The sequence below is a fragment of the Erinaceus europaeus genome, chromosome 5 (assembly GCF_950295315.1).
Source record: "Erinaceus europaeus chromosome 5, mEriEur2.1, whole genome shotgun sequence".
Classification (NCBI taxonomy): domain Eukaryota; kingdom Metazoa; phylum Chordata; class Mammalia; order Eulipotyphla; family Erinaceidae; genus Erinaceus; species Erinaceus europaeus.
In genome coordinates this window covers 19,084,006-19,099,579 of record NC_080166.1, presented here as the reverse complement: position 1 = coordinate 19,099,579, position 15,574 = coordinate 19,084,006, and the positions used below count along the sequence as shown (strand labels likewise).

Sequence of the window (15,574 nt, the reverse complement as noted above, 5' to 3'; positions counted from 1 at the left end):
CGTCGTGTGTCTGTTGACAGAACTTGTCCTTGAAATAGATGACAGTAGGGGATCGGGCAGTGGCGCAGCGGGTTAAGCGCATGTGGCGCAAAGCGCAAGGACCTGCTTAAGGATCCCGGTTCGAGCCCCCTGCTCCCCACCTGCAGGGGAGTTGCTTCATAGGCGGTGAAGCAGGTCTGCAGGTGTCTATCTTTCTCTCCCCCTCTCTGTCTTTCCCTCCTCTCTCCATTTCTCTCTGTCCTATCCAACAATGAACAACATCAACAATGGCAATAATAATAACCACAACGAGGCTACAACAAGGGCAACAAAAGGAGGAAAAAATGGCCTCCAGGATTGGTGGATTCATGGTGCAGGCACCGAGCCCAGCAATAACCCTGGAGGAAAAAAAAGAAAGAAATAGATGACAGTGGCATTTGCTCAAAATTCACGTTCAGCTTTGGTCCTAGCTTGGAATCTGATGACTTCAAATAGCTCTGTAACTCAACTAAATCCAAATTCAGCCTCCCTCTTCCTCTCCCCTCTCCCTCTCCTTTTCCCTCTTCCCCTTCTCTCTCTTTCTTTCCTCACCTCTCTCTATCTCGCTTTCTCTCTCTCTGCCTCCAGGGTTATTGTTGGGGCTCCATGCCTGCACTACAAATCCACTACTCCTGAAGGCTATTTTCTTCCCTTTTTGTTGCCCTTGTTATTGTTGTTGTTGTTATTATTGTTGTTGTTTTTGATGTTGTTGTTGGATAGGACAGAGAAATCGAGAGAGGACGGGAAGACAGAGATGGGGAGAGAAAGATAGACATCTGCAGACCTGCTTCACTGCTTGTGAAGCGACCCCCCCTGGGGGCTTGAACCGGGATCCTTATGCAGGTCCTTGTGCTTTACAACATGTGCACTTAACCCTCTGTGCTACCGCCTGGCCCCCTTTCTGTCTCTCTTAATTCCCTCTCCTCTCCTCTCTTTTCCCTTTCTTTTTCTCTCTCATCTCCCTCTACTCACTTCTTTCTAAAAGCACTGCTCAGCTCTGGCTTCTGGTGGTGCTGGGGATTGAACCTGGAATTTTAGAGCCTCAGACATGAGGCTATTTCCCAGCCCCCTCTTTCAGATGTATGCATTTACTCATTTCTTTAATAAATTAGAGAGAATCAAAGACTCACTGGTGTATGCCATGGCAAGCATCAAATTTTTAAAAAATTTAAAATTTTGTGTTGTGGGGATTAATGGTTTATAGTAAATACAGTTGATGGCACATGTATAAAATTTCTCAGTTTTCTGCAAAACACTCTCCCCCCCCAGCCTAGGTCCTCCTCCACCAGCAGCACCAGGACCTGCGAGTCCCCACCTCCCCCTGGGGTCCTTTACTTTATTTGGTGCAATACACCAACTCCAGTCCAAGTTCTGCTTTGTGTTTCCTTTTTTGTTCTTACTTCTCAACTTGTATCAGTGAGTGAGATCATCCCATCTTCATCCTCCTCTTTCTAGCCTAACTCACTTAACATGATTCCTTCAAGCTCCATCCAGGATGAGGTGAAGAAAGTGAATTCATTACTCTTAATAGTTGAATAGTATTCCATTGTGTATATCTCTCTCACTTTCTTAGCCACTCACCTATTGTTAGACACCTAGGTTGCTTCTAGGAATTGGCTACTACTAATTGTGCTACTATGAACGTAGGTGTACACAGATCTTTTTGGATGGGTGTTGTTAGATTCCTTAGGATATATCCCCAAGAGAGGAGTTGCAGGCTCATAAAGTAGGCCCACTTCTAGTCTTGGGAGAGTTCTCCAGACTGCTGTCCACAGGGCTGGGCCAATTTACATTCCCACCAGCAGTGCAGAAGGGATCTTTTCCCCCACAACTTGACAGCATTCATTGTTTCTATCACTTCTTTTGTATGACAGGAGGGAAATGGTATTTCTTTATCTTTATTTGCATTTCTTTGACAATGATCTGGAGCATTTTTTATGTGTCTGTTACCCTTTTGCATTTCTTCCTTGTTGAATATTCTGTTCATATCCTCTCCCCAGTTTTTATGGGGGTCATCTGGTTTTTTGTTGATGGGTTTGGTGAGCTCTTAGATATGGATTTGGGACCTCATGCCTCCAAGTCTGACACTCTACCTGCTGCACAGACAGATACTTCAGTCTCTTACATTCTGACTGGTTGCACCTGCTGGATGTACCCTTGGCCCATAATCTGCCCACCCAGTTGTTGGAAGTGAGCATTGCTGCCTGGGCAGGGAAGAGGGGGCCGAGAAGAGACTCCTTGCTTGGCAAGTATTCTCATTAGTAAGACACCTTTGGTGTTTCCAGACTGTGGGTGTCAAGGTTAGATGAGAGGAGAGACAATGAAAGAAAGCAGAACTGGGGAGACAGAAGCTTGTGTGTTAGGGCTAAGGAGATGGCACAGTGGTTTTGCACAAAGACTCTCATGCCTGAGGCTCTGAGGTCCCAGGTTCAATTCTTAGCACCACCAGAAGCTATAGCAACCCCAAAAAAAACTCAAGCATTTGATAGAAGGGGTAAAGAAAAATGGAGAGTATGGGAACAGACACCCCTCTTCCCTAAATCAGACCAGATTCTCAAGTAGCAGGAAAAGCAAGACCTCGCTAGAGAATTGAACACACACACACACACACACACACACACACACACACACACACACACATCTCCAGGCATCATGAAGGCCCCCTAAGACCTCCAGGTGTGTGTGGGTGGGGGTGTTTGGGTGCTCACTCTCTCCTGGGCCTGGGATTCCTCTTCATGGCTATGCAGAAAGTTCTCAGGCTGGGGAGTGCTCTGGTTTCTCTCTGTGTCTCATTAAAAAACATTGATAGAACAAATAAATAAAATGGGCACCTTGCAGCCGCAGAGGGGCACGTGGCTAGAGTGATGGGCTTGTAAGCATGAGGTTGAGGTTAACCCCTGCCCCCCCTCCCCTCACTGATAAATTATTAAAATCTTTACATAAGTGACGGGGACCTTTCACATGTGTGATCTCCCCACTCCAGCCCACTTTTTCAGTCTGATGGAGAGCTGCAGAGAGAGAGGGAGAAGGAGAGGGAGAGGGAGAGGGAGAGGGAGAGGGAGAGGGAGAGGGAGAGAGAGGGCGAGAACCATAATGGACCCTCCCTCAGTGCTATGACACCTCTCAATGGGTGTCAGGGTTCCCACTGAATCTGGGAACTGAGTGCATGGGGAGGCAAGTGTGTTAGCTGGAAAGCTTTCTCTCTCTCACTCCACAAACAAACAAACAAGAGGAGACTGGGAGGCAGCCCAGCAGGAAGGGCACAGGCTTTTCGAATCAGAGGCCCTGGGTTTGACAGGGCTGTACTTTGGACCAGAACGCTATCCTGGCTAGTCGCTCCCTCTCCCCCTCCCCTTCCCTTTCCCCTGCCCTTTCCCCTTCCCCTCCTTTACCCCCTTCCCCCTCCCTTCTCTCCCTCTCTCTCTAGCTCCTTCCTCTCTCTCTCTCTCTCTCTCTCTCTCTCTCCAGTGAGGCCCAGGAATCCACTGCTGCTGGAGGCCATTTTTCCCATTTTGTTGTCATTGCTGCTGTTGTTGGATAGGACAGAGAGAAATGGAGAGAGGAGAGGAAGACAGAGACGGGGAGAAAAAGACAGACACCTGCAGACCTGCTTCACCACCTGTGAAGTGCCCCCCCCCCCCCGCAGGTGGGGAGCTGGGGGCTGGAACCAGGATCCTTACGCCGGTCCTTGTGCTTCGCACCATGTGTGCTTAACCTGCCTGCTGCACTATTGCTCAGTTCCCCCTCCTCTTTTTTTTTTTTTAAAGTATAGAATAAGTACTGTGCACGCATAAGCAGGTGCGCCACCACCCAACCCCAAATGTATAGAATAAGTGCTGGGAGTCAGCACAGTGACTACAACTGTGGGCTTAAAAGCACAAGGTCCCAGGGGTCGGGCGGTGGCGCAGTGGGTTAAGCGCATGTGGCGCAAAGCGCAGGGACCGGCGCGTAAGAATCCCGGTTCGAGCTCCCCGGCTCCCCACCTGCAGGGGAGTCGCTTCACAGGCGGTGAAGCAGGTCTGCAGGTGTCTATCTTTCTCTCCCCCTCTCTGTCTTCCCCTCCTCTCTCCATTTCTCTCTGTCCTATCCAACAACGAATTGCGTCAACAAGGGCAATAATAATAACCACAACGAAGCTACAACAAGGGCAACAAAAGGGGGAAAAAAAGAAAATGGCCTCCAGGAGCGGTGGATTCATGGTGCAGGCACCGAGCCCAGCAATAACCCTGGAGGAGGAAAAAAAAAAAAGCACAAGGTCCCGAGTTCAGTTCCCAGCATCACATATGCCAATGTGATGTTCTGGTTCCCTCTCCTGTTAATAAATACATCTCTTAGAAACAGGCTGGGAATATGGATTGACTGGCCAACACCCATGTCCCGCAGAGAAGCAGTTACAGAAGCCAGACCTTCCAACTTCTGTACCCATACTGAAACTGGGTCCATGCTCTCAGAGGGATATAGAATGGAGGGGATGAGACACAGAACTCTGGTGGTGGGAACTATGTGGAATTGTACCCCTCTTATTCTCAGGCCTTGACAGTCGACCATTATTAAAAAATAAGCAAACAAACAAATAAATAAATACATCTTTAAAAGTGATTTAATGGTTCTGCAAACACCTTCCATGCCTGAGGCTCCTAGTTCCCAGGTTCAATCCCCAGCACTACCATAAGCCAGAGCTGAGAAATACTCTGGTCTTTCTCTCTGTTTCTCCTCTCATTTAAAAAAAAGAATGGGTCCTGGAACATGATGGCAGAGGAGGACCTAGAGGGGGTTGAATTGTTACATGGAAAACTGAGAAATGTCACACATGTACAAACTACTGTATTTTACTATCAACTGTGCAAACTATTAATCTCCCTATAACAAAAAAAAAAAAGAATATTTTCAGCTGCCTCTTTAATTATGACATCAAAGCCACACTGACATTGAATGAACGTACAGGAAAGATAACTAAATAAATATTGAAGACATAAGAGGAGCCTGGGAGGTAGTACAGTGGATAAAGGGTTGATCTCTCAAGCATGAGATTCAGAGTTCCACCCACTGCATCCCACGTACCAGGGTGATGCTCTGCTGTGTCCTCTCTCTCTCCTTAATATTAATTGATGTTAATTATTATTTAATTACTATTAGTTAATTAAGTATGGGCTAAAACTTGGTGGCACAGACCTGCAAGAGGACAGCTGCAGACAGGTTCTGGCCCAGACTGGTGGTGACAGGCATGTGACCTGTGCTAACGATGACTCTTGAACAAGCTTCTCCTCTGTGCTTTGGGGGGTGTGGGGGGGGTTGGTGGTGTTGCGGTCTTATTCAGTGTGGGTCACAGTGAAAGGCACTAATGGACTCAGAGAGCAGCAGGCTTCTAGGCTGGTGGTTTTTTGGACTTGGTGCTAAATTTAGCCAGCAAGTAGAATGTCACCAAAAGGACACGCAGCCATAACAGTCATTAAGAGACAAATGTTGGGAGTCAGGTGGTAGCGCCACAGGTTAAGTGCAGGTGGCGCAAAGCACAAGGACCGGCTCAAGGATCCCCGGCTCCTCACCTGCAGGGGATTCTCTTCACAAGCGGTGAAGCAGGTCTGCAGGTGTCTGCCTTTCTCTCCCCTCTCTGTCTTCCCCTCCTCTCTCCATTTCTCTCTGTCCTATCCAACGATGACGACATCAACAACAATAATAATAACTACAACAATAAAACAAGGGCAACAAAAGGGAATAAATAAATATTAAAAGAAACTTTAAAAAAAGAAACAGATGTTGGCGGGGGAAGGGGAGGCAATAGCTCAGTGGTAGAACACAGAGACAGCATGGTGGGGGCCCCAGGCCCAGCCTCAGCACCACCCACATATGCCAGAGCTGAGTGGTGCTGTATGCTCTACCCCTCATAAAAGGAAATCAGTCTTTTTTTTCTTTTTGCCACCAGGATTATTGCTGAGGCTTAGTGCCTGAACCGGTAGACACTTTTTCTCTTTCTTTCTCCACTCCCTTTCTCTTTTCCCCCTTCCCTCTCTCCCCCTCCTCCATAGATATAATTTATTTATTCTTTTTAAAAAAATTTATTGAATTTATTTATAAAATAAAAAAATAGAAAATATCGATAAAACCATAGGATAAGAGGGGTAAGATTCCACACATTTTCCATCACCAGGGTTCCATACCCCATCCCCTCCACTGGAAGCTTGCCTATTCTTTATCCGTCTGGGAGTATGGACCCAGGATCATTGTGGGGTGCAGAAGGTGGAAGGTCTGGCTTCTGTAATTGCTTCTCCACTGAACATGGACGCTGGCAGGTCAATCCATACTCTTAGCCTGTTACTTTTTTTTAATTTTGATTTATAAAATGGAAATATTGACAAGACCATAGGATAAGAGGGGTACACAATTCCCACCCCCAGAACTCCGTATCCCATCCCCTCCTTTGATAGTTTCTCTATTCTTTATCCCTCTGGGAGTATGGACCCAGGATCATAATGGATGCAGCAGGTGGAAGGTCTGGCTTCTGTAATTGCTTCCCCGCTGAACATGGGCGTTGGCAGGTCGATCGATACTTCCAGCCTGCCTCTCTCTTTCCCTAGTGGGACGGGGCTCTGGGGAAGCGGGGCTCCAGGACACATTGGTGGAGTTGTCTGCCCAGGGAAGTCTGGTTGACATCATGTTAGCATCTGGAACCTGGTGGCTGAAAAAAGAGTTAGCAAGAGTTAAAAAGAGTTTGGCTTTATCGCCAAATAAATTGTCGACTAATCATGAACCTAAAGGCTGGAATAGTTCAGATGAAGAGTTGGGGGGGGGGGGAATCTCTGTTTTGTAGATAGCTAGTAGCCCTGTTTTAGTTATAATCCAAAGGACCTATGACTTAAGATGTTTCCATTTTTATGTGTCTAAATATTCTCCGTACTGTTCTTCATGATGGCTGAACCAGTTTGCATTCCCACCCACCACCAGTGTAATAGTTCCTCTTCTCTGTGTGTTCATTTCTTGAGATATGGGGGGGTTGGGTGGGGGGGCAAGGCATCACTCTAGCACATGCGATGCCAGACTCCGGGCCTCATGCTTGAAAGCCCAATGCTTTCTGGGCCACTAGGCTATGAGGCTATGAGTTCTTGATCTCAGAAGGGGGGCTGTAGCTGCCTGACTTTGGAAGGGGCGAGGGAAAGACTGGAGCCCCCCCAGTCACCTCCCCTGCCTGCTCACTATGATTGGGGATGGGTGGAGAGCAAAGCCAGGCTTTGCGTCTCGGGGAAGAGATACCCACAGGCAGTAAAACCATTCTGACGTGGCCTCCCTGCTCGATGACAACAGAAGAGGCAGCTGTGACCAATGTGACATTGACTCAGAAAATGACTTTTTGCAGTAGAGTTCCAGTTCAACTCTTAAGTGCTTTATTTTGAAAAGAAAAAACACATCTGTCAGATCAGCCTGACCAGACTGAGCCTTAAAAATAAAAGTAATAATAATAATAAGGGGCTGGGTAGTAGTACACATAGTACTAAGCAAGAATCTGGGGGGGTGGGGGAGTGTCAGTTCACAAGTGCTGAAGCAGGTCTGCAGGTCTCTTGTCTTTCTCTCCCCCTCTCTATCTTCCCCTCCTCTCTCAATTTCTCTCTGTCCTCTCCAACAAAATGGGAACTAAATGGCCACCAGAAACAGTAGATTCATAGTGCCAACTCTAAGCCCCAGTGATAACCCTGGAGACTATACATTTCTTTGGGGGTTGGGGAAATAGCATAATGGTTCTGTAAAATACTTTTGTGCCTGAGGCTCTGAGGTCCCATGTTCAATCCCCAGCACCACCATAAGCCAGAAATGAGCAGGGCTCTGGTTATTTACTTGTTTATTTACTTTGAAGTCACACTATTGAACCTGACTTCTAGATAAGATAGGGATTTCCAGCTGTATTTTTATTTGTTGGAAGTTACTACTTTGATCACTGGAGATGGAGACAGGGCTTACAAAACAGAGTCTTTTCCTGTGGAAACGTGACACTCTTCTAGGAAGTTAACAAAATGTTTTTGGAGTAGTCAGTAACCTAAGTCCTGGATGAGTTCCCCTCCAGAGAAATTTGCTTGAACGTGAATTCTTGTTTGTGCTCAGGGAGGCTATGGGACTTAGACTTTGTTGGAAAAGGCATAAACACATAAAGTTTGTAAACTGCCACTTATCCGCTACTGACTTGCTAAAACTAGAAGAGATTTGCCCAGTAAACGGAGCTACAGCAAACACGGGCTTTGAGCAAGAAACTGAGTACCCTGTTCAGGGGCACAACCCGAGGGTTCTGTGCCTTAGAGTTTTGAGGGGCAGCCTGGCTGGTGGTGCAATGGATAAACTCTCGGGCTCTCAAAGATGAGGTCCTGGGTTCAATCCCTGATGCTGCATACATCAGAATAATACACTATTGTGTTTTCTACCTCTCTCTCTCTCTCTCTCTCTCATTATAAGTGCTTGCATGTGTATGTGTATTTTGTTTTGCCTCCAAGGTTATTGCTGGGGCTCGGTGCCTGCACTACAAATCCACTGCTCTTGGAAACAATTTTTTCCATTTTGTTGCCCTTGTTTCTCTTGTTGTTGTTATTGTTGTCAGTGCTGTTGTTGTTAGATAGGACAGAGAGAAATCAAGAGAAAAGGGGAAGACAGAGAGGAGGAGTGAAAGAAACACCTGCAGACCTGCTTCACTGCTTGTGAAGCGACCCCACTGCAAGGTGTATGTGTATTTTTAAGTGTCAAAGGTTTGGTGACAAATAACTTTTATTTCCTCAAACTGTAAATGATGCATAGAGTTCTAATAAGACCTTCTGTGGAAGGTTCTGGAAACAGTGTTATGTCGTCTGCCAGGCATGTGGAGGGGGAGATGGTTATGTGGGTGAAGCAACAGGCCCAGGGGGTAGGAGTAATATGTGTTTATTTAAACTCATTGAGAGGTGGTGCTGTGAATAAGGAGTTAGACTCTCAACTGTGAGATCCTGAGTTTAGTCTCTGGCATAGCAAATGCCAGAACAGTCCTCTAATTATCTCTCATTCTCTCTCTCTCTCTCTCTCTCTCTCTCTCTCATAAATTGGCAAGTGTTGATAAAAAGTTAATAAAAGATATTACTGGCACCTTCACCCACCACCACCCAACACAGCCCCCCTCCACCAACCTTCTGAAGTTAGCAGCTTCACCCAGGAAATGTCTGAAGGCTGTTTGCCTCTGGGCATGGGCCTGGCTATGCTTCTCAGGTGAGCTGGAAGCCTTTTCTGTTGTAGGGCTTTATAAGTCAAACCAGACTTGCAGCTCTTTCACCACTGAGAAGACAAGGTAGGGAAGCTTGTATTTCCTTTCTTAGCAGGGAAATTGGCGACTAGAATTTCTCCATCCCAAATGTCACATGTACATATTTAAAATAGATATTAATGTATTTATTGGCCGGAGAGAACCATGGCTCTGGTACATGCCCTGTCCTCATGCTTTTACATCCGAAGCTCCAGTCACTGTGCTACCTCCTGGTTACATGGTTACATTCCTGCCAATTAATATATATATATTAATATATATTATATTAATATATATTATATATTATATTAATATAATATATATATTAATATATATATATTAATTGGCAGGAATGGGAGAGGAGTATTGAGCAGGAGGCATGATAGGAAGAGATTCACCTGCAGTACCGCTTCACCCCATACCCAGAGGATTCGGTGTCATGCCTTGGGAGCGACGGAAGGTGTGAACATGCTTCACTTTGCTGTGATACCTGATGGAAGCAAGATGGCTTCCCAGAAATGGTGAGATTCTTGGGCAGGCGGGTGCTTCCCCACATGCTGATGTGGCCATGTGCCCACACCGAGCACAGGTGTCCTGGAGAGCCCGCAGCATGCCACCAAGAGCACTTCAGCTCTGAGGACAGAGCGAGCAGCTGGCTCTCACTGCCTTCACGGTTTGGTCTAGATCATTCCACTTGTGTTTATTGGCAGAGACTCATGTTTCACTGGGAAATACTACTTTTTTTTTTTAATGATCCATTTTAGGGTCCCAGATGGGGCACACCAAGTAGAGTGCACATGTTACCATGCTCCAGGACCCAGGTTCAAGGCCCCAGTCCCCACCTGCAGGGGAGAAGCTTCACAAGTGGTGAGGCAGGTCTGCAGGAGTCTCTCTCCTTCTCTATCTCCCCCTTCCCTCTCAGCTTCTTTTTGTCTCTATCCAAAAAACTTGATGAATAAATAAAAATAAGTAAATAAAAGTGATCCTTTTCGGCAACCCAGGGAATGGTGGTACAGTGTTTAAGGTACTGGACTCTCAAGCATAAGGTCCCAAGTTCAAGACCCCAGACTGTGTGTACAAGAATGATGCTCTTTCTCCCCCCCCACCCCATTCATAAATAAGTGAATCATTGAGAAAATGTAACTAGCCTTTCTGGAGTAAATGCTACGACACACTATTTGCCCATCAACTATAGTTTTTCTTGAGTCTGTTGGGTGACTGGGAGGCCTTGTGTACACAGAGGCTTGACAACCTTTGAAATTGTCTGGAAGGGTCCGATCATGGATGATCTTCAGTGATGGAGATGGGGAGGGTAGAGGAGACATGGGCTGGGGCAGTTTCATAAAGTGAACTTGGTTTGAATCTTTATACAAACCTTGGTATAAAAGGAATCCCAGACAGAAAACCCAGCTGCCCAAGGGTAGTGGATCAAGGTCTAGGATGGAAAAAGTGGCCACTTGGGTGGCGCCTCTAGGCTTTGGAAGAAATCATGTAGGTGATTGGTCCGGGAAACTGGAGGCTTCCAGTTAAGTGCTGTGTAATTGCTTAATCTCGTGTTTGTTTATTTAATCCGCCCCGTCGACATATCCTGTTTGCTTTGTCACAGCTCTGCTCTGGTGTGTTTATGCAAAGCTGTTTGTGTTTTGTGTCTTTCTACACACACACACACACCAGCATGTTCTAGATCCCAGGGATTAAAATGTGAATTCTATCACATCCCGCCCAGGGAGGGTCAGATCGGTAACTGGATACAGGCTGACCTTTCTAAGAAAGATTCAACAGGATTTCACATCAGCAGGAGGCTTGGGACCTTGAGTCAGCCAACCTGAGAGGTCAGGGCACTAGGGGACCACGTGTATTTATAGCTCAAGGGCCACACAGCTGCTGCAGTTGCTAGGTGACACTCTGGGTTAGAACAAACCCCCTTCTTAAGAGAAGAATGTGATGAAGACAGTCACTCACTTTTTGGAAGACTTTCATCAACTTCCACATCTAGCTCCTATAGAAAACAAACAAAAAAAATCACAGTCCAGGAGGTGGCTCAGAAGATAAAGCAATGGACTCTCAAGCTGGAGTTCTGGGGTTTGATTCCTGGCAGTGCATGTTCCAGAGTGATGTCTGGTTCTCTTTCTCTCTCTTCTCATATTTCTCTCATAAGTACATAAATCTAGAAAAGGAAAAAAGAAAATAAAGGAAGGAAGAAATAAATCCAAACCAAATAGTGGAAAATGGTATCTGCTTTCAGGAGGCGGTGTAGAAATGTTTCTGGACAGCTTTGACATGATGATTGCAGTTTGTGTTCTTGGGAGAGAGAGAGAAAGTGTGTGTGTGTTATGTAGTATGGTGTGTGTGGTATAGTACGTGGCATGACTGTGTATATGGTGTGTGTAGCACGTGGAGTGTAAACGTCTGAAGACTGGGATGTCTGATGATGGTGGGGGTGTGTGTAATGTGCCCCTTTAAAAAGAGAAGGCATTGGGGTTTTGGTGCACAATGGAAGGAATGGACCTGGGTTGGTAGTGAGAGTGTTTTGCAGACACCTATCCTGGGGAGATGAGAGATTGTACCCACATACCAGCAACTGTACTGGAAACTGTCATTCTCGCGATAAAAAGACTCAGGAGGGACAAAGGAGATATCAGTATCCACAACTATTTTGAGACACTGAAGGGACTCTGTGTTGGCAAATGTTGGAGAGGCTGTCACTGGCCTTTGCGTTCTGGCCAACTTGTCAGCCCCATAAGTCCCGTTCTGGTCTCCATGGGCATCAGGGACACTCTAGGGTCCTGTGAGACCAGTACCTAGGGAAGGTGGCTCAGAGATCCCCAGGGACAAGTCAAAACTCCAACCCAGTTTTCCCAGAAGAGATTCCTCACAAAATGCTGAGCTCCAGTTCAGGAGAATTTCCAGACAAATGAGGTGTATTTTCTAACCTTTTGCCCATATGGAAACTCAACTCTGTTTGCAAGGAAGAAAAAAGAAGGAGGAGGAGAAGGGGGAGAGGGAGGGGGTGGGAGAGGAGGAAAAGGAGAAGAAGAAGAAGAAGTAGAGGAAGAAGAAGGAGGAGGAGGAGGAGAAAGTACTATTGGGAGGCCAGGTGGGACACGCTTGGTAAAGCACACTTTATTGTGCATTAGGACCCAGGTTCAAACCCCCAGCCACCACCTGCGGGGGGGGGGGGAAGCTTCATGTGTGTCCAATTTTAGGGCTTTAATCTATTTCATATATTGTCATACATATAAATATATCAGTACAGTACTGAGACAGTACTGCTGAGAGGTAAGATCTAGAAATGTTTAGATATGTGTAGAAGTCATTGTTTGCGTTAGTTCATGTATTATATGTATGTTTAAATAATAGTTATTATTTGAAAAGGATTTTACTTTTTAAAATATTTATTTATTATTGGATAGAGACAGAGAGGGGTGAGGGAGAGAGAGAGAGACACCAGTAGCCTTGCTTCACTACTCGTGAAGCTTTCCCCTTAGAGGTGGGGACCAGGGGCTTAAACTTGTGTCCTTGTGCACTGTAATGTTATAACTTAACCAGGTGTGCCACTGCCTGTCTCCAATTTTATTTATTTATTATTGGGAGAGATGGAAGGAGAGAGAAAGAAAGATAACCAGAGCATCACTCAGATACATGTGTTGTCAGGGATCAAACTTGGGACCTCGTGTTTGAGAGTCTGAAATTTTATCCACTGCTCCACCTCCCAGACCACCATGTATTCTTTCCCCCCCCACTAAGTTATTATATTATATTATTTATATTATATTTACTTTATTTTCTTTGCCTCCAGGGTTATCACTGGGGCTCGGTGCCTGCACTATGAATCTACTGTTCCTGGAGGCCATTTTCCCCATTTTTGTTGCACTTGTTGCTGTTATTGTTACTGTTGGATAGGACAGAGAGAAATGGAGAGAGGAGGGGAAGACAGAGGGGGAGAGAAAGACAGACACCTGCAGACCTGCTTCACCGCCTGTGCTCCGACCCCCCTGCAGGGCTTGAACCGGGACCCTGTTCTCCACCTGGTGAGCTAGCTCCCAGCCCTCCTCATGGGTTTTAAGATAGAGCGGGGGAGTCAGTATTAAAGCCAGTTGCTATTGAAAGTAGTGGATGGCTCTGTCCTTCATCTCTCCTTCCTGTTTTATTTTATTTTACTTTACTTTATGATTTAATAATGATCAAGAAGACCGGAGAATAAGAGGGGTACAATTCCATACAGTTCCCACCACCAGAGCTCTGCATCCCATCCCCTGCATTGAAAGCTTCCCTATTCTTTATCACTCTGGAGGAGCATGGACCCAGGATCATTATGGGGAGCAGAAGGTGGAATGTCTGACTTCTGTAATTGCTTCTCTGCTGGACATGGGTGTTGACAGGAGCCAAAAACTTAAACCAGACACCAGGATTCACCCATGGTCTCTGTCTGCCTGCCTCCACACCCAACGCGCGCGCGTGCACACACACACACACACACACACACACACACACACACACACACACACACACACTTTCCCCCCCTTCCTCTCCTCCGCCCACTCCAGATGGCCTCTCCCTTGCTAATTATCTCCTTTAAATGAAGTTAAATACATAAGCCGATGTGAGCTTTGCTATTAATAATAAAAAAATAATAATAGTTGCTTTAAAAAAAAACCTCACTTTCAGAAGTGTCTTCTGCTGGCCTGGGAGGTGACCCCTGTGTATTCTGAGCAGTGTTAGAAGCATAACAGGAGCAGGGAGGTTTTGTGTTCTGCCAGGATTCATGTATTGTTTTCAGCATTATTTTTTCTAGGGCCCAAGACACTTTGAGGAATGGAGATGAAGCAGGCCTCTAGTGCTTGTTCTTCCTCACAGAATGATCATCTATTTAAAAAAAGAGGCAGAATGTGTCACACTGCTTTTAGTCTTACAGCGCTCCCTAGTGAGCAAAACTCTGTAATGCATTCTGCTGCAGACTGAATTTCATTTGTTCAGGCAATTTGTCTTTGATCAGTATCTGTATTTAAAAAACGCATTCATTTTGTTAATGAGAGAGAAAGAGAACGTCATTCTGACATATATAATGTTGGGACTTGAAAGTGAGACCTCTTGCTTGCTTTTTTCATTTTTTTTATTAGTGATTAGGTTACAAGATTGTCATTACAGGGCCTAGTTCTATACCACACTCACCACCACATTCTGTGTCCCCACTCTCTCACCTCCCAGAGATAACTTACAAGTCTTAGAAAACCATCTGGCGGGGGTCGGGCGGTGGCGCAGTGGGTTAAGCGCATGTGGCGCAAAGCGCAGGGACCGGCATAAGGATCCGGGTTCCAACCCCCGGCTCCCCACCTGCAGGGGAGTCGCTTCACAGGCGGTGAAGCAGGTCTGCATGTGTCTGTCTTTCTCTCCCCCTCTCTGTCTTCCCCTCCTCTCTCCATTTCTCTCTGTCCTATCCAACAATGATAACATCAACAACAACAATAAAAAAGAGCAACAAAAGGGAAAATAAATAAATAAATAAACATTACTTAAAAAACGTGAAATAAGTGCAATTCCGTTCCTGTAAATATAATGTATATTTTTGTATCCTAGGAGATGCTAAGACTCTCAAGCCTGGGGTCCTGAGTTCGATCCCTGGCATTACATGTGCCAGAGGGATGCTGTTTCTCTTTCTCTTTATCCTACTCCATGGGTGAATAAATAAATCTTTAAACAAAATAAATATGAGATTTTTTTTTTATTGCCTCCAGTGTTATCGCTGGGGTTCAGTGCCAGCACTACAAATCCATGGCTCTGGGCAGTCATTTGTTTTCCCTCCCTCTCTTTCTCTCTCTTTCTTTCTTTCTTTCTTAATAGATATGACAGAGCAAAATTGAGAAAACGAGGAGATAGAGAAAGGGAGAGAAAGATAGACACCTGCAGACCTGATTCAGTGATCATGAAGTGGACCCCCTTTAGGTGGAGACTGGAGGGCTCAAACCTGGATCCTTACACTTGGTTATATGTGTACCACCGCCTGACCCATACAAGATTTATTTTAAAAGATTATATTTTAAAAGGACATTGAATTACTTAGTTTATGATTTCCTTGATGTTCGGAGTATATTAAAAAGTAACAACTTGGGAGTCGGGTGGTTGTGCAGTGGGTTAAGCGCACGTGGTGCAAAGCACAAGGACCAGCATAAGGATCCCGGTTCGAGCCCCCGGCTCCCCACCTGCAGGGAGTAGCTTCACAGGTGGTGAAGCAGGTCTGAAGGTGTCTATCTTTCTTTCCCCCCCTCTGTCTTCCCCTCCTCTCTCCATTTCTCTCTATCCTATCCAACA

General features: G+C 45.9%; 1 protein-coding gene across 3 annotated transcripts in view; it reads left to right on the top strand.

Annotated features, from left to right (window-relative positions):
* Positions 1 to 15,574, top strand: part of RETREG1 (reticulophagy regulator 1) — a 124,838-nt gene that overhangs the window by 85,638 nt on the left and 23,626 nt on the right. The window contains exon 4 of one of the 3 annotated variants that reach the window (XM_060191180.1): positions 9,616 to 9,786. The exons of the other annotated variants lie outside the window; for them this stretch is intronic. Coding sequence (XP_060047163.1) covers positions 9,616 to 9,786 — 171 coding nt within the window. The remainder of the gene's footprint in view (positions 1 to 9,615; positions 9,787 to 15,574) is intronic. 3 annotated transcript variants of the gene reach the window in all.